At 44.3% G+C, this 19,013-nt stretch overlaps 1 protein-coding gene across 23 annotated transcripts in view; it reads right to left on the bottom strand.

Annotated features, from left to right (window-relative positions):
- LOC140914828 (cohesin subunit SA-2) overlaps positions 1-19,013 on the bottom strand; it is a 99,138-nt gene that overhangs the window by 9,051 nt on the left and 71,074 nt on the right. For 9 of the 23 annotated variants that reach the window (XM_073353687.1, XM_073353726.1, XM_073353694.2 and 6 more), the window contains 11 exons: positions 18,280-18,360; positions 17,333-17,425; positions 15,822-15,987; positions 12,834-12,985; positions 12,026-12,127; positions 10,594-10,739; positions 10,369-10,497; positions 6,819-7,009; positions 4,012-4,186; positions 2,745-2,827; positions 1,329-1,681 (listed from right to left, as the gene is read on the bottom strand). In XM_073353687.1, coding sequence (XP_073209788.1) covers positions 1,398-1,681; positions 2,745-2,827; positions 4,012-4,186; positions 6,819-7,009; positions 10,369-10,497; positions 10,594-10,739; positions 12,026-12,127; positions 12,834-12,985; positions 15,822-15,987; positions 17,333-17,425; positions 18,280-18,360 — 1,602 coding nt within the window. In that variant the 3' untranslated portion in view covers positions 1,329-1,397. The other 14 variants (XM_073353757.2, XM_073353585.1, XM_073353595.1 and 11 more) reach the window with 13 other exon arrangements.

The following is a 19,013-nucleotide window of genomic DNA, read 5'->3' as shown; positions in this document are numbered from 1 at the left end:
ATGCATTGGAATGGGTTCCCCAGCAGATAATGTAAGACTTCAACAGCCCATTTCACTGCCAGTGCCTCTTCTTCTATTGTTGAATATCTCATTTCACAGGGAAATAATTTCCTTCTTTGGTAGAATAGTGGGTGTTCTTCCCCATCCTGCTCCTGGGATAGCACCGTTCCGAGGCCCACCTCTAAGGTGTCGGTCTGGAGTATAAACCAGTTCGAAAAGTCTGGGTGGAATAGGGCTGGTTCTTGACTCAATCAGTCCTTCAGAGTCTGGAAAGCGTGTTCACAGTCCCTGGACCATTATGCCCTCTTAGCTGGGAGTTCTTTGTCAGATCCCTAAGGGGCGCTGTTAGGGTGTCAAACTGGGGCACAAAGCGTCTATAGAAACTGGCCAGTTCAAGAAACTGCCTCACCTGCCTTTTGGTCAAGGGGGTTGGGCAGTCTCTCATGGCCTGGACCTTATCCACGAGTGGGTGCAACCACCCATGCCTCACTGTGTATCCCAGGTATATCACCTCCTTCTGTCCTAGTGGCATTTAGATGGTTTTTCAGTTAGCCCAGCTACCCCAAGTGCTTGCAGTACTGTGGTGAGGTGTCTTAGATTATCTTCCCAGTTGGCACTGTATACCTACTATGTTGTCAATATAAGCTGCTGTGTATTGATCATGTGGCTGCAACAGCTAATCCATAAGCCATTAGAAGGTCGACACAGCCCCGTGTATGACATGGTTGTAAATGGGAAAAGGCCGAATGGCGTGGCAAAGGCTGTCTTCTCCTGGGAGGTCGGGGTCAGGGAAATTTGCCAATACCCCTTTGTTAGATCCAGTATAGATATAAACTTGGCATTCCCTAGTCACTCGAGCAGTTCATCCACCCAGGGCAGAGAGTAGGTGTTGAATTGTGAGATTGTACTGACTTTCTGGAAGTCTATGCAGAACCTCATGGATCCATCAGGTTTTGGAACGAGAACAATGGGGCTCCTCCCCTCATTGCAAGATTCTGTCATGGCCTCCAACGGCCAGCATCGACTTGAGCTCTTCCCAGATGACTTCCCACATCTTCCTGGGCAGCGACTGACGATGGTCTGGCCCGCGTAACAGGACTCAACTGTTAAGGACAGTCGGAGGCTCTGACCCTCTGGGCAGGGCAGGGTGAACAATCAGTCCAAATCAGTAGTCCTTTGTAGCCACTCTTAGTGGCAAGTGCAGGGGTAAGGGAACCCAGGCCCACTCTACTCCACCGAGTTCCAACCCAGGGCCCTATGAAGCCGGTAAACTCCCTATTAAGGATTCAAGCCATGGCTCCTAACACATTCCCTGGGTCACTTCCTACCATAAAGTCCCCCTCAGGCATGTCCTCAGCTGGCAGCGGCTCGGCGTCCCTGTCAGTCTCTGTGGCCGGCTAGTCGTCCGCAGCATAGGGCAGGTCCATGGTCCCAACAGCCGGGTGAGTCAACAGTTCCTCTGCAGCAGCCTGCAGCACACATTCTTCCTCCTCTTCCGCCAGCCCCAACTGACCTGCGCTGCCTCCTTTTATCTGTCCCCTCCACCTGGAGCCTGTATAACAGAGGCAAGGAGGTGAGGTCTCCAGTGACTGGTCAGCACCTCTTGGCCGTGTGCAGGATTGATACAACCCATCACATACCTGAAAGTCAGAAAGTCCCATAATGAACATATTTGGGAAGGCTGGAAAGACCCACAAGGGAAAAAAGCCATTTACAAATCAATTCTGCTTGCACCACCTTCAAAAATGCTGTCCAATAAAACGTCTAAAAGGAGGCGAAGAGGGTTATAATGAGAACAACCTAAAGGAAATGCACACCTTCTACACCTGCTGTCCTCACTAACCCTTAAAGCAGAAGTCGCCAAACTGTGGGCCACACCTCCCTATGGAGGTGCAGAGGAATGTTCGGGGGGCCCAGCAGGCCCGGGCCAGCCCCCACAGGAGGAGGGGAGGGAGCGACACCCAGTCCTGCCCCACCCCCAGCTCTGCTCCGGCCCTGCCTCCAGCCATAGTCCTGGCTCCCGGCCTCCTTACCCCTTCCACATCCCCTCACACAGAGCTGCGGCCTAACTCTCAGCCCTGGTGGGCGGGGGTGGGGTGGGGTGGGGGGAGAGGCGCAGACAGGGGTAAAGGGGGGCACAACCCTCAGACGTTTGGGGACCACCGCCTTAAAGAAAGGCAAGGAAGGTAGTTTGCTCACCTGCTTCAAGGGGTTAGTGAAGTTAGCAGCTGCAGCATGGGAAACTTGATAGCCTCAATTCAGCTTGATAAAGAAATAGGATTAAATGGGATTTTCTGAAAGGCAATGTTTATATTTAGGGGACTTGGCTGGACATTACTCTGCTGCCCTAAAGGGTAAAATGTGTCCCTGCTGTAGACCAGGAAGAGCCATCTGCTCATAAACAAGTGCCTTCCAAGTATGTAGGAGGGGAATGGGTACCTTCTCTTGAAAGATCTTTGACAGCTGTTAATGTATGTTACAGGGCCTAGATGCTACTAGGAGAGGCTCCATAGACAAGCAAGAGAAAGAACCCATGTCAAGCTACGCGTGGGGGAAAAATGAAAAGTCTTTCTTCCTCCCGCTTCTAGCAGCTATAAAGGGGAGTAGGGTACACGGGTGGAGCAAAGACATGAGCTTGACAAACTGGCTTCTTGGGTTATGTACTATCACTTTTCTCCCCCTCCACACAGCAGCCCAAGTACAACTGTACAAATCTGGATAAGCCAAAACTAAACTACCATTACCTGGTCTGCGCCAACAACATCCACATCTTCGCCTACATCTTCTGCTCCACCATCTGCTGAGAAGTCTTCTGCCTTGATCACATCTTCGCTGGAACGAAAAGCCGAGCAGTTTAGTTCCTGGCCTGGAAACACACTTCCCTTTGACGGAGGTTCTATTTAGAATGTGTTTTGCTTGCGGCGCTAAAAGGGAGGGCAGATTTTAAAGACTGCATGCACATGATACGAGTTGCTTTTAGGATTCTTGCATAAAGAAGCCCAAAGTCTTTGGCCCAAAGTGGGGAAGAGCTTCATTATATTCTGATAAAACGAATTTTGATTCGTGCAACTTGGCACCAAACAACCAAAAAGTGTAAAAAAAAAACAAAAACCAAAAAAAACCCACCACCCACCTATGAGTCTGTCCAGTAAATCCATTTAAGGAGAGTGGGCGCTGTCACCCTGAAAACTGCATTTCTGGCTGGAGTTTGTGTTTTCCCTTTTAACCTTGACAAGTGACATCTCAGATTTCTGTACCTGAGATATTACAGAGAAAATATTGCTTTGTTTGTCTGTGTGTTTTCTTGGTGCACTGGATGGCACATGGAGTCTAGCCAGAGGCCCTGTTCTGTGGATAGTGTTGGGCACTTCCTCCATTATGTCATGTTCTGTGTGGAGCTCCCACACAGTTGGCCTCAGGCCCTGCAGGAAGGAATTCACCAGAAACACAGCAGCACAGCTGCTGAGGCCAAGACGATGTCTCCTTTTCCAATTTCTCTCTTAGGAGTAAAGAGGAGCTGGGGACAGGTGGGGTGGAGAAACACCCTTCTTCATTCCCAAACCCAGGGCTGGGTAGTAACTGGTACCTGGGAAGCCCCTTTCGCGCTCCACAAAGGGCTAGGGAGTGATTCAAATCTGAGGTGACGGGGCTGGAAAGCCCCATTCTTCCCTCTGCAACTTTTTCAATGGGACTGGGAACTACAGAAGTCAGGCAGGAAGCCTTCTCCTCCTTCCCCAGCTGCCTATAGGACTAGGGAGCAACGGGAGTCTGGGCAGCTAGGGGAGAGGGTTGTTCACTCCCTGTACGTCCAAGAGGAGAACACAGAAGTTGGAAGATAGAATCAGGAGGAGGGTATGGCCCCAGGCAACTGCTCCATAGCAGCACTGAGAACACAAGGAGTGCCCCAAGGTGTGAACTGTAAGACACTGCACTAATTGCACACAGTTTTGTAGTCTGCGTATTTGAAAAATCCCAGCTCTTTTAGGGGCTTGTGAACCATTTTTCCCTCACCGACGTCTTCTGCTCAGTCCCACTGGACAAAAGAATGGCAGACATTCTTGGAGACTTGTATCTTGAGACTTCAACCTCTTTCTGCTTTTCCCTGCTGCAGCAGTGAGTTCTGGAGTGCACAGGAAGTCTGGAGTCTTGTTTGTTGTCTCAGTGTGGCTGGTTTCAGGCAGGGACCCTGTAACAGACAATCAATAGCACTATTCTTCATTCTCGCTCTCTGAGACATTGAGAGAGGAATACTTCAAACAGCCCAAGAGAGAGGAAAAAGCAGCGTTTGTTACAATGGGTGCAGTCATTGTGGAAGCTAAATTCATAGAGACACTCTGAGCAAAGCATTCATTTTAAAATTCCACTGTGTTGAATGACCCAGCTAAAATCTATACAAAAAACCCCAAAATGACGGCTTGGGCAGTGGCTGATTTTGCACAGCGTATGTGAGACCTCCAGCTTAGGTTTCTGGGCCCTGACTCTTCCTCTCCAGACCAGAGGGCACTGTCAGTGCTGCACATGTTATACCAATAAAATAAAAACCAGCAGGATCTTATTAAAGGGGAAAAGGCAAAATACTACATTTATTGTGAATATAGAAAGAATCATAGTAAGTAGTTAGATATAGCTATAACATTCCATTCAATCTCATATTTATTCACACATTCATTCATACACACACACACAGGTTCTGCAAGGTTGTTATCATAGTTACCAGCCTTAGAGGTGCTCATGCCAAGCCACTGGCCAGGTGGCCTGGACATGAAGAGGGAGCAGGGCCTTGTCAGATGCACATCTGATGCTCCTGGAAGTTGGTTTGCAGAATCAGACCCCAAAGTTCTCACTTTCAGAGTCCATTTTTATAGGAGTTTCTTCCTATGCCAGTCTATGGGAATTGCTTCATCATGCTGTTGCTGAATCAATCAGCAGATAGCACATTCCTGATGGCTCCGTGCTGCCAGATGTTATCTTGTTCTTTGGTTCTCCCATTCTTGAGGCTGTTGGGTGGATTCCAGTCTGCCCTCCGGGGGTCCTCTGGTTATTTCCACTTGACGCCTTCTTCAGCCGATGGACACTGGATTCTTAGGCTGGCACCTCCCTGATCATTCAGTTATTATCCACACCAAGCATCCATCCACATACATCCTCTATCTCTATTTTAATCACAATTGTTAACAAAGCTAGATGAATACAACAAAAGGGTGGGGAGTCTCTGGGTGCTGTTTCTATTGTTACAGAGTATTGCTTTGAGTCTCTCTCTGTGTGAGTAGTTGTTGTTACAAAGAATTGCTTTGAGAACAGACTCTGTCTTAGAATGTACTAACACAATTAGCAGCTTGCAAGTTTCACACATAGAAGGAGAGAAACAGTACCAAAAACCAAGAGACCTCTTAATTAGTAATACCCTGGAATTTAAACTATGGGAAATCAAACTCATTTGTGATTTTAATACAGAACTTCTTTAATATGATCTAACATAATAACTGTGCACATAGCCTCTCTGGAAAGGCAGACCACCTTTGTGACATGCTGCTGCAACCCCGCCATGTCCCCAGAGATCAGGGGTGGGCAAACTACAGCCCGCGGGCCAGATCTGGCCAATCAGGGCCTTGGATCCGGCCTACGGGATTGCCACCCCAGTGGAACTGCGGGCCCCGTGCCGCTCCCGGAAGCAGCCATCACCACGTCCCTGCGGCCTCTGGGGTGGGGACTGGGGCAGAGAGCTCCGTGCGCTGCCCTTGCCTGCAGACACCTCTCCCCGCAGCTCCCATTGGCTGTGAACGGGGAACCACAGCCAATGCTTTGGGGCTTTGGGGAAGGTACCCACAGGGGAGGGCAGCGCGTGGAGCCCTCTGTCTCTTTCCCCTCCTCCCCCGCGCCTCCCTCCCCGGGGCCACAGGGACCTGGTGCCGGCCGCTTCCTGGAGCAGCGTGGGGCCAGGGCAGGCAGGCAACCTGCCCTGGCTCCACTCCATGCTGTTGCCACCCAGAGCCACTCCAGGTAAGCAGCACCTGGCCAGAGCCCACACCCCGACCCCCTGTCACACCCCACACCCTTCCTACACCCCAAGCCCCTTCCCGGAGCCCCCTGCCACATCCCAAATCCCTACCGCACCTCAACCCCCTGCCCTGAGCCCCCTGCTGCACCCCAACCCCGTCCCAACCCTGCATTCATGGCTCTGCATGCAATTTCCCTACCCAGATGTGGCCCTTGGGCCAAAAAGTTTGCCCACCCCTGCCATAGATACTGGACTCTGAAGGGAGTCCCATCAACTCCTCAGATGAAGGATGATGTGCAAAGCATAGCCCTGAGGATGGCTGTAAGCCAGAAAGGGAGGAATTAAAGGATCTTCTGGAGAGGATTCCCTTTGTTCTTCTAACAGAATACATCCCAAAAATAGCAACAGTAAGAATCTATATTTAGCACTTCTATAAATAACTGTTTTCATTATCATAGGGCTTCATAAAATTTATCTAATCCTCACAATACCACTGTGTGGAGTCAAGTAATATTATCCTCACTTAGACATGGAGAAACTGAGGCAGGGATGTTAAGTGACTGGCTCAAGGCTACCGAAGGCATGAATGACAGCAGGGACTAAAACAGAACTCGAGAGTTTCTGGCTCCCATACTCAGACCACTGGACCAAGCCTCTCTCTAGTGAATGATGAAAACAACAAATCTGAAGGGAAAAATATAGGGTTTAGAATGGCAAGTCTACAACAGCCCACACACTGCAGTATTTTAATGTGATATGTTATCCATTTTTACTGAGGACACAACCAATCAGATTTAACAAGATGGTGGAACTTTCATACCATTAGACAATTTTCTTTTAAAAGAAGATGTCTTAGATCTGCTTGTGGGTGACAATTCTCTTAAACTGCTGATAACAGAATTCTCCTCATCTTCATTTGCCAGCAAAGAGTTCCTGTACCAAACCAAGGGGTGCCATTCATCTCCTCTGCAAGATGCTGGCTCTGTTATATACCTCTGCAGGTAACCATACCTGGGGAAAAATGAGAAGTATAAGAAAAATCAAAATTTCTTCTGTAGCTATCTAGGCTAACCCTTCCTACATTCGGGTTTTTTCCCTCTCCTCTGCAATTGGGGAGGCAGAACCAGATCCATCAAGCAACAGAAAGAGGGAGGGCCTGGCTCCCCCTTCCGAGAAAACAAATCAGTGTGAGTGCTTCCGAAGCTGAAAGATTGCTCAGAACATTACAAACAACTCTTGAGTCCCAATAATTACAGAGCCACATCCATCTTTTAGTACAATTTCCTACACTCTAGCACAGGGAAAGTAACTGTTTGTTGCTGCTGCCAGGAAGCAATTTACTGGGTTGTTTTCTTGTAAGATAACCCCTCCCCAGCAACTGAAAGGTCTAGTCCTGCCTCCTCAACTGCAGAGCAGAGGGAAACCCAACTGAGAGGCATTCCCTTTGATTTAACAGCAAGACAAAACGAACTCCGGAATTAGAAAGCAGGGGTGGGGGCTGGCGGGCTCAATGCTTTCCAGCTACAGCTCATCACTTCCAATCCAGCCAGCACTGTTAAACCAGATCCCACGTTAGAACATGCACACCGTGAACATTTTATACATTTTAATATAATTAATTATATCAATAATTATTTTAATTATAATTTTATATTGTTATTACTACTCTGATTCGGAAGGCAGCCTGGAAAATATCAGAGCTTTCATCAAAACAAGAAAAAGACAGTCCTGGGAGGATGACTCAGATGATTAGAGTCATGCATCATGGAGACTCAACACACTGATTATGCAATATGTTAGTTTCAAACAAGAGTGTACTGTAACTAAAATTTTAGGGTCTAATCCAACTCCCACTGATGTCAGTGGAAACACTCCTATTTTGAAGCCCTTAGCACTGTTTTTTTATTTAATAAATTGTTTCTATGTATACTTTGTGGCAAACACAAACTGACAAGTAAAATATTTTACCACTAAACTCCATATACTTAGAACAAGTTGGCTATACTCCTTTCTAACAAACGTCCTTATTCTCTTTATCATGTGTTATAGGTGCATTCACAAACGTTATGCAGGTCTGTTCACCAGTCCTGTGCCTGATTAATAATAAAAATGAAAATAACCAGATGTTTATTTTCAAAAGTTCATGTTGACTTAAAACATTCCATCCTGTAATTTATGGTGCAACTAAACCTAAATATTTCTAAAAGGAAATATAATCTCCAGACCTTGCAAGGCATTTTGAGCCTCCCAGAAAAGAAACTGTTACTTTACAAACATAGCTTGAATGTAGAGTTGTAGATAAAATTGCAATTTCCCCCTCCTTGAGAACTTTATTGTTTTTCATTTATTTCCAACATAGGTGGGCAAGTCAAAGACAGCTGAAGATAAACTCTAGGTGTGTTTCTTGCTTGGTTCCTCACAAGAGTGGTCAAAAGATGAGCAAACCAGTAGGGATATTCCTGCTTTCTTGGAATATACCCACTGGAAAAAAAATTAGACACAGCCTCGGAAAATCATCATGAAAATTTACCATCCTGCCCATCCTGCTGATGAAATATTTTCCTTTATCATTTAAAAAAAAAAAGTTACTCTCCTAAGACAAATTGGTAAATAGAGTTTTGCAAGGGTGAATTAACAGAAATCCACCTGGGGGGAAAAGATCACCATATGGAAGAGAACGATTGCTTAAACCAAGTCCACATTGTGATGATGGAGTTAAACAAACGTTTGTGGAAGGTACAATCTAGTGGTACACACAAGAGATCCTGGCTGGCAAAAATGCAAAATTAGAAAGGGTAATTACTATAATTATAGACTGATCAAAATCAAACAATCAGAGGTCACAATACAAAAAAGGGAATCTGCACACTGCACATTTTCCCCCTGCACGTTGCATTTTTATATCTTATTCATTTCTCAATATGCAGTCTGTGTATAACTGAATCCTGAATACATTTGGTTTGTCACGGATTAAGAGTAGCATGAGGTTAAACATTTTACCACTCTTAATCCTTGGCATACAAGTCATTTGAAGCTCTCCATGAAAGATCAGTTCCAATTGAACCCATGCTAATGCTATAACCAGTAAGCTTAACAATCCAGTAGTGAGCAAGTTACACGGGGCATGGCAGGATGCAGGCAGCATGCTTTTTTTCCTACTTGCTGCCTGGTTTCTTCTCTGTCATGAAACTTTACCTATTGACACTGACTAAGGAAGAAAAGAGAAGGAATGGAATGGAAGGAACCAAGGGACAGAAAGGAGGAAGGAGCTCCTGCAGTACCAGAGACAGAGAAGAGCAAACACTGAGGAAGCAGGGTCTATGGGTTTGTCTACACTTAAAACGCTGCAGCAGCGCTGCTGTAGCATTTAGTGAAGAGGCTACCTATGTTGACGGGAGAGTTTCTCCCATCCGTATAGGTACTCCACCTCCCCAAAAAGAAGGATGCCCTCTTGTCAACACAGCGCTGTTCACACCGGAGTTAGATCAGTACAACTATGTTGCTCAGGGGTGTTCTGATTGGATTTTCCACACCCCTGAACGATGTAGTTATACAAACATAAGTTGATAGCGTATACCAAGCCTAACAGACACTATCATGTTCCTCTGTACTAGGATACAAAATATCCAGAGCCATAAGAATAAATGGCCCAGTGTTATATTATTATTTTTTAATATTTACATTACAATAGCACCCAGAGGTGCCAATCAGAACCAGAATCCCATTCTGTCAGGGTCTACAAAGACATAGTTCCTGCAGTGAAGAGCTTCATGCGACATATTTTGTAACAGAATCCTCAGAGAAGCTAGTCTGCCCCAGTCATATGGATTGTGGTTTTGGCTCCTTCCATTCCGTTGTCACTGTATAAGCTCTATCTCCACCTCTTCTGCTTTGCTCCAGGACAGAACTTAAACCGGTTAACACTTGAGACCACCCTTAAAAAAAGGGTTCTATTTGCTCCTGCCAGCCAATATACCTCCCTCCCTCATATATCATGTTAACACCATTTTCCCCCATGGCCTTTTTTTTTTAAAAACACCTTTTTTTTTTTATTTGGTTGTAATTATGGCTAAAAACTGATTGGGTATGTAGATGCACAACCCCAAAAAACTGCTAGCACAGACTGAAATGGAGAAGAAATCAAAACTGAAAAAGTGTCCAATCATCCACACTTCTGATGGGAAACCAAACAGATTTCCAAAGTTGGCCAGACAGAGAAGTACTTGAATAATTCTTTCAACAATATCAAGCCATCCATTATACAAAGACACACTGTACAAAAACAATCTATGCACGAGTGTGTAAGTGCTGCATATGACATGCATCACCTAAGATCACTTGTCTGGCAGTAAGCAATAAAGGTAACTTACACTAATTTTTTGTCAGGCTTTAGTAGCTTATTGGAGAATTCACTGATGATTAACAGAAAGCTTAAATTTGGAGGCAGGCATTTCCCTTCCACTCCAGCAGCTCCTTGAAAGGCAAATTCAATCCCTTCTCTATTAGAGGGGAAAAAATAAGAGGGACAAGGTAACTTAACAGAGAAAATAAACACAAACAATGCCATGGACAATATATGGTTATGTGGCACATACTTGTGTATCATGGCTACTGATTCTCTGGATTTCACCTGATCCCAGCCAAATGTCAGTGAAAAGCGACGAGCAAGTTCTTTAATGTTTGTGAAAGACGAATCCATGCTGTGGGTACTACCATGGGTTTCTGTATGTTTCTGAAACAACTGCAAAACCACAAACACCAACATGTAAACTTCCAGGCAACAAAAGCACAAGGAGAACACACCAGCCATACAATACTTACCTCATGTAGAGCGAAGCATTGCAAAGGAAACGAACAAGCGCAAAACAAATTCATTTGCTGAAGAATCACACTCACTTGGAACAAACCTGAGAGGTTTGAGCACTGCCTGGGAAAATATCTGCAAAGGGTGCCACTCTGTTTAGCAGGTAGGATGCCTTACTTGCATAGGCCTCTAATCCTGCAAAATGATAAGTGCCTTCAACTCCCACTGAGATCAGTGGATCTAGTCAGAGGGCTTAATCTCACCCTGAGGGTTAGAGAAAATCAGAGCATGGTTACACAACGGCTAGTTTTGAAAGAGAAGCAGCAACGCTTGCCCACGTAGTTGAGGGCATGACTGAGCCAACCGAGAGACACAGACCTTATTGCCAAGTTTTTTTCTAATAGAACATGTAGGTAGTTTGTTCCCTGCGACCTGAAAATTTTGAAGGTCAATGAAAGACCAACCTGGGCCAGTTGTCTATGTGATATGTAACAGACTTTCTGACTATGTGGGCAGAATATATGTGGCCAAATGCGGCTCACCCTCACTTTATCTCGTATTTCAGGGGTTGGGTCATGGATCTAAGCTCCTGGCGAAGTGTGTGAAGTCAGCAGAGCTCATATATCAGTCAATCTAGGAGGAGTCTGTTCTGCAACTTAGGAGTATGACATGGATGCTGGGAGAACAGATGTCCATGAGGAAACCAGGCTAGAGCAGTTTCTAAAACAGATTATTAGGCTCAATACTGCTATGGCAGAGTTGGTGTAACTAGAGGAGCAGGGGCCATCATCAGGTGTGTCCAATTTTTTCAATAAAAATCTAATTTAAATTCTCTAGTCAAGCATGGAAACGATGGGGGCCTGATCCCAGAAGGCACTGAACACCTCTGGAGAAATGCCAACCACCCCCAATTTCAGTGGGAGTTGAGGCTGCTCACCACTATGTACCCAGAGGCCCTTAGTCTGTATCTTGCAACACAAGACGTTCCATGAATAATAACAATCCTAAAAGATCAGGTATTTGGCAAAAAAAATTAGGTTTTTACTCTTAGGCCAAAGGGCTCATAAGGTGCTTTGACAAAGAAAAGCACTTACATGAATTCAAGAAAGTGACTTTTTCACTATCTATTTAAATTAGTTTGAATAACTATGACAAGGTACCTAGAAAATTATAGTGTGGGGATGGCTTTCATCAGAGTCCCTTTCCTTCTGCATTACTCTTACCTGCTGCAGGCAGAGAATCAACGTCTTGGCACTCAGGATTTTGTTGTTGTGCCTCGTCCTGCTCAGGGTTTCCTTAATTATATCTCCAAAATCATTGTAGGTCTATTAGTGCAAAAAATACATAACAGAAACATCACTACCTTACTACAGCTTTATGAATACACAATACCTGGGGTACACTCATGAAACACAGGAAAAACAGAGACTGCTAAGAAAAACTGAACAATTCATAAAATATTCCAGGTCCTAGATATCTTGCTAAAAGGAACTTTTTTTACATGTTTTCACAAGGATAATTTTATTTATGCTCCTTTGTAAAGTACTGTGAGATCTATGGATGAAAAATAGTTAAGTATTATTCTGACAGGAGGACTGAATCAATGAGTTGGAAACAGAATATGGAGATTTTCACACCTAGACTACTGATTCACACCCAGCCCTGGCCACGTGGATACCAAGTGTCATCGCCAGCAGATGGCTATTGAAACCACTCATTTCACTCAAGTTTAGAGTGATCCTAGTGACCAAGTGCCACCACCACAAATGGCACCTCTCTGGCAGTCTTCTACAGAAGCCAAAGAGTTAATGAACGGGGAACTAAATTACCCTGTCTCTTAGTAATCATTCATTCTACTCTAAGGTACATTAGCAGAGCAGTGGGGAGAAGCCTGCACTGCTACTGTTCATTTCTGCAACCATTTTGTGCATAAACAGATGACTCTGGCCTCCAAGGTCGCTAATCCAGCACCTTCCACAAGTACTAGAGTCACTTTCATGGCGTAAATGCATTTTCAAAGCTAAGTGTTACCTTCATATAGTGCTTATAGATCTCAGCAGCCGCAGACATCTCCACCACGGTAAACACAATTAGCTTGCAATAGACTGCAAGAAGACTCCGCCTCCTGTGTAAATCATTCAATTTGTAGCCCTCCTTTTCCCTCTCCTCCTCTTCTGTCAAGTCTAGGGAAATAAACATGCTAAGGCTTTGTTCTAACATTTTACTTAATGTATTTTATTTTTAAGGCCAACTTCAACCCAAATTACACAAACTCAGCTGTTCAGTCAACTCTCTAAATAACAGACACTATCCTTACCAAAGGATATAGGTTTATTTCCATTACAAAGCTCACAGCTGATGACAGTGCAAGCTACTTATTTGTATATCCTTTCTATTCTAATCTTTGTAGGGATTTCACATTTCTACCAGTCAGAATCTCCTTGTAAGATCCTGGCTATAGCTGTAGGACAGGACCAAAACACGGAACACAGAACAAAAACCAAACACATCTGACAGAAAAAGACCAGCGAACCATATCAACATCTTTTCTTTAAAAGAAATCAATGCCAGCACCCAGCACTCAATTCATGAGTAACTCCACAGAAACAAACCAGTACACACAGCCTGTGAGAGAAGAATTCAGTTGCAAGTTTCCAAGTAGTTATCAACACTGACATCTGACATTTACTTAGCATGTAAACTCTCTGGGACAGGTCATTTTGTTCTGTGTATGTATAGTGCCTAGCACAATGGGGTCCTGGTCCACAACTGTGGGCCCCAGGATTACTTCAGTACAAATAATAATACATTTGGGAACCAATTGCTTTTACGGCTTTTGCCAGCCCTGTTGCTGGAGGTGCTTGGAGAGAGTTACCTGCGGAAGGAAAGCCTGGGAGAGTTAGACTCCTGCCTGGAGTGAATTCTGCCTCCTCGCTGCCAGAAAGCTTCCCTGATCTCTGGCCTAGGAATCCCACATGACCTGTTTCTGGCTTTCAAATCCAGCCTCTGGCCTAGGAACCAATGAGAGGCAGGTAGGCTGACCAGGAGTAAATGACTGTCAGGGTCAGAACTGACAAGGGGCAGCTGACAGATAACACAGGCAGATAGGCTCATGGGAGAGAAAAGACAAGGAATCACTCCTGGATGCAGGAGTTTGCTGAGTTTATTGTAGGGGAGAGAGTAAGACAGTGAGTTTGGAGGGGGAAGTTGGGACCCTTTGTTGGGAGGACTGAGGAATTGAAAATATGTTTCTTCTCATGTTCAATTCCTCAGAGCAAGTTGCTGGGTAAGTATCATAGAAATGTAGGGCTGGAAGGGACCTCAAAAGGTCAGCTAGTCCAGCCCTCTGCACTAAGGCAGACAAGTAAACCTAGACCATCCCTGAGAGGTGTTTGTCCAACTTGTTCCTAAAAAACTCCAATGAGGGGGTTCCACGACCTCCCTTAGAAGCCAATTCCAGACCTTAACTACCCTTATAGTTAGGAAGATTTTCCTATTATCTAACCTAAATCTACCTTGCTGCAGATTAAGCCAATTACTTCTTATCCTACCTTCATGGAGAACAATTGATCACAGTCCTCTTTTTAACAGCCCTTAACATATCTGAAGACGGTTATCAGGTTCCCCCTCAGTCTTCTTTTCTCAAGACTAAACATACCCTGTATTTTCAACTTTTCCTCAGAGGTCAGGCTGTCTAAACCTTTCATCATTTTTGTTGCTCTCCTCTGGACTTTCTCCAGTTTGTCCACATTTCTTAAAGTGTGGTGCCCAAAGCTGGACGCAGCTGAGGCCTCACCAGTGCCAAGTAGAGTGGGATGCTTACCTCCTATGTCCTACATACAACATGACTGTTAATACACCTTGGAATGATATTAGCCTTTTTCACAACTCTTATTCTTTTTGTGATCCACTATCATCAGTTACCAGGGCGTGGATGGGCATGCCTAGTGGTCCGACCAGGAGTCTTGCCTAATGGTTAGAACAGTTGTCGGTGCCTAGGGTCAGAGGTCAGATGTAATCGGATCAGAGGGGTTAGAACCGGGTTACCTGGAGGGAGGCAAAGCTAGGTCCAAGGGTTCCAGACAAAAGCAGGGCTGAAATAAGGCTGGGAACAAGGCAGGAGCAGGACTGAAATCAAGATGGAAGCAGGAACTATTGCAGCTGTGGGCAAATGGTCGAAGCAGCCACTGAACTGTTGATTAAGAGCTGGTCTGCTGACCCGTCCAACTGATCAAGTGGTGTAGCCAATAAGGCAGCCTACGACAGGCCCGCTGCATTCATTAGGGTGCCCAGAGACTGGCTCTGTTGCAGGCCCCAATTCCTGATCCACTATAACCACCAGATCCTTTCAGCAGTACTACAACCTAGCCAGTTATAACCCATTTTGTAGTTGTGCATTTGATTTTTCCTTCCTAAGTGAATTTCCTCTTGTTGATTTCAGACCAATTCTCCAATTTATCAAGGTCGTATAGCCGCATCCTTGGTACCACAAAGAATTAGCAGCATCTTTTCAAAATCATTCACAACAAAACCTAATTATTGCATTACTATTCTAAATCTGTTTGAAAATGACAGAAGAACAGCAAATACCATAATACGTTCTGCAAAATCAAACTCACTCGAATAATATATATTATCCCTTAGTTTAATGGCTTGGAACTGTTATACATCAACTGATCCACAGTTCCTCAACTAAAATCCCTCCAGGAGCATGGTTAACAGAATAATTCTAACCCATTGAAATCTACCTCAAGGTTTGATAGTGCTACCCATCATTGTACTATGTACCTCAGCCCCTTCCATATAAAAATCAATTAGCAATACTTCCTCTGGAAAAGCCACAGCAGACATAAATCTGTGTACACTGAGTGATCCATTTTGTTTGTATTCATATGCTACAGCTCTATTTGTAAAGAAATCAAAAAAATTAGCAGCCCCTCAGCCTGGCAATGTCAAATGCTGCAGATGAATGACATCAGAAAATGTTAGTTTACTTCCTTGCTGAGGACAGTGGCTGACCTTTGATTTCTTCTTTCTCCTCCGTGAAAACATGATCCTGGATAAACAAGAGCATCTTTGACTGAAGGGATGTGCTGGGAAGATACTGAAGGACTCCTACAGCTTCATCGTCACCTGAAGATTGGTGACTCAAAATCATCAGTAAATCACAGAGTATCATGAAGGCCTGTAACATACACACATGCCAAACAAGGATTTAGGAATTTGGGGGAAAGCCACCAGGACAATGATATTTTTTCATCTCCATTATCAACTATTACTCCTACAAGACCAAAGCTCTGTCTTTGAGCCTGGTCCCACAGGGATGGAGTACCATAGCTTAGCCCTTCTGGAGATGCCCTTGTAAGAGCTGCATGTTTAATCCCCACCCTGATCTCCTAAAGATTTTCTACCTTGTATAAAGAAGCTGCATTCTGTCATATGCCAATGTCACTCTTCTTAGAAGTCTGGGAAGCTGAACTACTGAGCACTTTGTCCCTGATTTTCCATTTCTGTAGTTACGTTCTCAGCCATTAAACCCATTTTTTCAGGCATTTATAAATAAACGAGAGCAGTAAATACACTCACACCAACAGTGATTGTTAAAAGGAGAAGTGCAAATGCAAATATGAAAATTCAATTTACTTCAGTAATATGTGCTGAAAGTGCCCTGGCAACTACCCAAGTTAGAAGGAGCATTCACAGCACATCAGCAACGTAAAGAGCAACCTTTTGTCTTCTCTGCCACCACCCATTTAAGTTTCCTTGAGTCACGGATTGCCAACTCCCAATCCAGGGTGACACCACAGCACACACCACGCTGTGACTCCAGTTTATATAATTATGTTAATACATTTAGTCTTCAAATCACCTGACAAATATTAATCCATCCCAACAACACCGCTTCAAGGTAAATTTTGTTATCTCTGCTTTAGAGATGGAAAGACTGAGGGAGTCAATGGCAGAACTGCAATTAGAACTCCGGAGTTCATAGCATCCAGTCCTGTGCTCAAACCTCTAGACTTCATCTGTTTCTTTCCTCCTCAGTGCCAGAGACCTACATTGTAGCCCAGACGCTGGGAAAGTTGTAGGGGGAGGAGGAAAGTTATATTACATTGTGCATTTTAGTAGTCTTATCATTATTTTACATGTAAAATTTAAGACTATTTTGAAAATCCTTACAATATATTTTGTTAATGAAGATCTGGCTACATGCAGCCCAAGGATTTTACTAGTGGCAGCATTTAGGACAAGTTATTGTTGAGGAGGAAAAAAATCTTCCTATTTACATTTTCAGTTCAGTTTTAATTAACAATGCAACTCAGACTTAGCCCCCATCCTGCACCTGGCTCCATGCAGATGTATTCCTGTGCGTGTGCAGGATGCTGTGGTAGTTCAGTGCTCTGGTTAACAAGGACTCCACTTATTTTAAAATAAGACTTTTAAAAAGCAAAATAAATGAGGAAAAGGAGCTAAAGGAGGAGTGAGCAAAACACACCATTAAACAAACTAGCCCCTACGGAGCCACTGACCTTTTCACTTAAATCTTTATCTTTATGGCTGAGGTAGCATGCACAAATCTGGCAGAAAAATCTCAACTCTCTGTTCAATGCCAAAAGAGTCTCCTAAAAAATTATGGAAGAAAAAACAAAGATTAGAGAAATGATGGGCATTGACACCTAGGTAGCCAAGGACAGGAGTGGAGCACCAAACCATGTATATCTATTGAATCAGTCCCTAAATGGTCAGCACCCTTCTATCACTTCTGAAACATCAAAAAACAAAAGATGCCAGTTCCATGTCAGTATCTTCTGTATACAGGGATACAAAAGAGGAAGAGAACAGATGGAAGAAAGCAGCAATACTCAGTGCAGCCAGAAATCTCTAGAGAAACTACACCGTTGTTTTTATTTGCTCATGGATCAAAACATAGGCGAGTTCTCATTTTTGTAATTTAAAACTAAAATACCCCATTGAAGTGCTTAGTATGTTTTTGATGCTGCGTAGTATCAATTCACAAATAATAATTGTAACAGAAAACTGATGGTGAGATTGCCTAACACTTTCCCTGGGCATTCTTCATGCATACCATAGTGCACTAAACAGAAACAAATATGCGGTATGTAAAGACTGAATTCCAAGGGTTTTCTTTGAATATTGTATTTTCACTGTTTTTTGTTCAGGAAACAATCCTTGTTTCCACCATATGCCAGGATTCAGAAGCACAAAACTTTGCACTGAACACAGATAAGCACTTGTTTAATTTAATTATGCCCTTACAGAGATTTTAAAATGTCTCCACTTTTCCAATATTAAAACACAGGAGAGAGAAATGCCTAATCCTAATTTGGTTTCTCCAACAAAATGTTCACAGCATCATTTTGGGAAAGCGTGTCTCTTCCAGCCATCAAAGGACAGCAAGTGAATGTGAACCTTTCAAGTGCACCACTTGGTTTCAGAATTATTTGCACTGGCCAACCTTGGAAGATGACCTCTCCACAGCTGAAGCTAGCTGCCATAAGAGAGCAAAGTATGTGCACTGTAGAGCTGGTAGGATCATCTGCAAATAAAAGTACATATCTTTTAATAATGTGAAAGGCTTTGTAGTGAAAGCAAAGAATCAACATCTCATATTCTGTATGCTGCTTGTACAAGTATTTCTGCAGCATGAGACATTTAGATCCCAAAAGCAGATTCAGTAGGTTTACATGCAACTAAGCATGACTTCCTCAGAACCTTTGTCTCTGGATTAAGTTCCTGATTCAGTAAAGCATTAAGGCTCATGGACTTCAATGCAGACTAAGCACATGCTTAAGTGCTTTGCTAAACTTGCACTAGGTAATCATGGCCAGTGGAGACTATCAGAATTAGCATTAAAGCTGAACAGAAAACTTGAGGTTTGTAGTTTAGACAATAGTTAAGGCTACATTTTAGTCACGGGTATTTTTAGTAAAAGTAATGGAGAGGTCACGGGCAGTAGACAAAAATTCATGGCCTGTGACCTGTCCATGACTTGTATTATATACCCTGACTAAATCTTGGGGGGAGGGTGGGAGCCCAGGGGGTGGCCCAGGATCCCCCACGAGTGCTGGGGGGGGTAGCCCAAGACCCCTGCGGGTACTGGGGGGCGCAGCTCAGGACCCCCACTGGTGCTGGGACGGGGGACAGGTTGGCAGGGCTGGCAGACTCCCTCCTTGGCTCCGCGCCTCCCCG

Source organism: Lepidochelys kempii, chromosome 1 (assembly GCF_965140285.1).
Source record: "Lepidochelys kempii isolate rLepKem1 chromosome 1, rLepKem1.hap1, whole genome shotgun sequence".
NCBI classification, from domain to species: domain Eukaryota; kingdom Metazoa; phylum Chordata; order Testudines; family Cheloniidae; genus Lepidochelys; species Lepidochelys kempii.
Note: the sequence above shows the minus strand (reverse complement) of the source record. Positions and strands in the feature narration are given on the sequence as shown.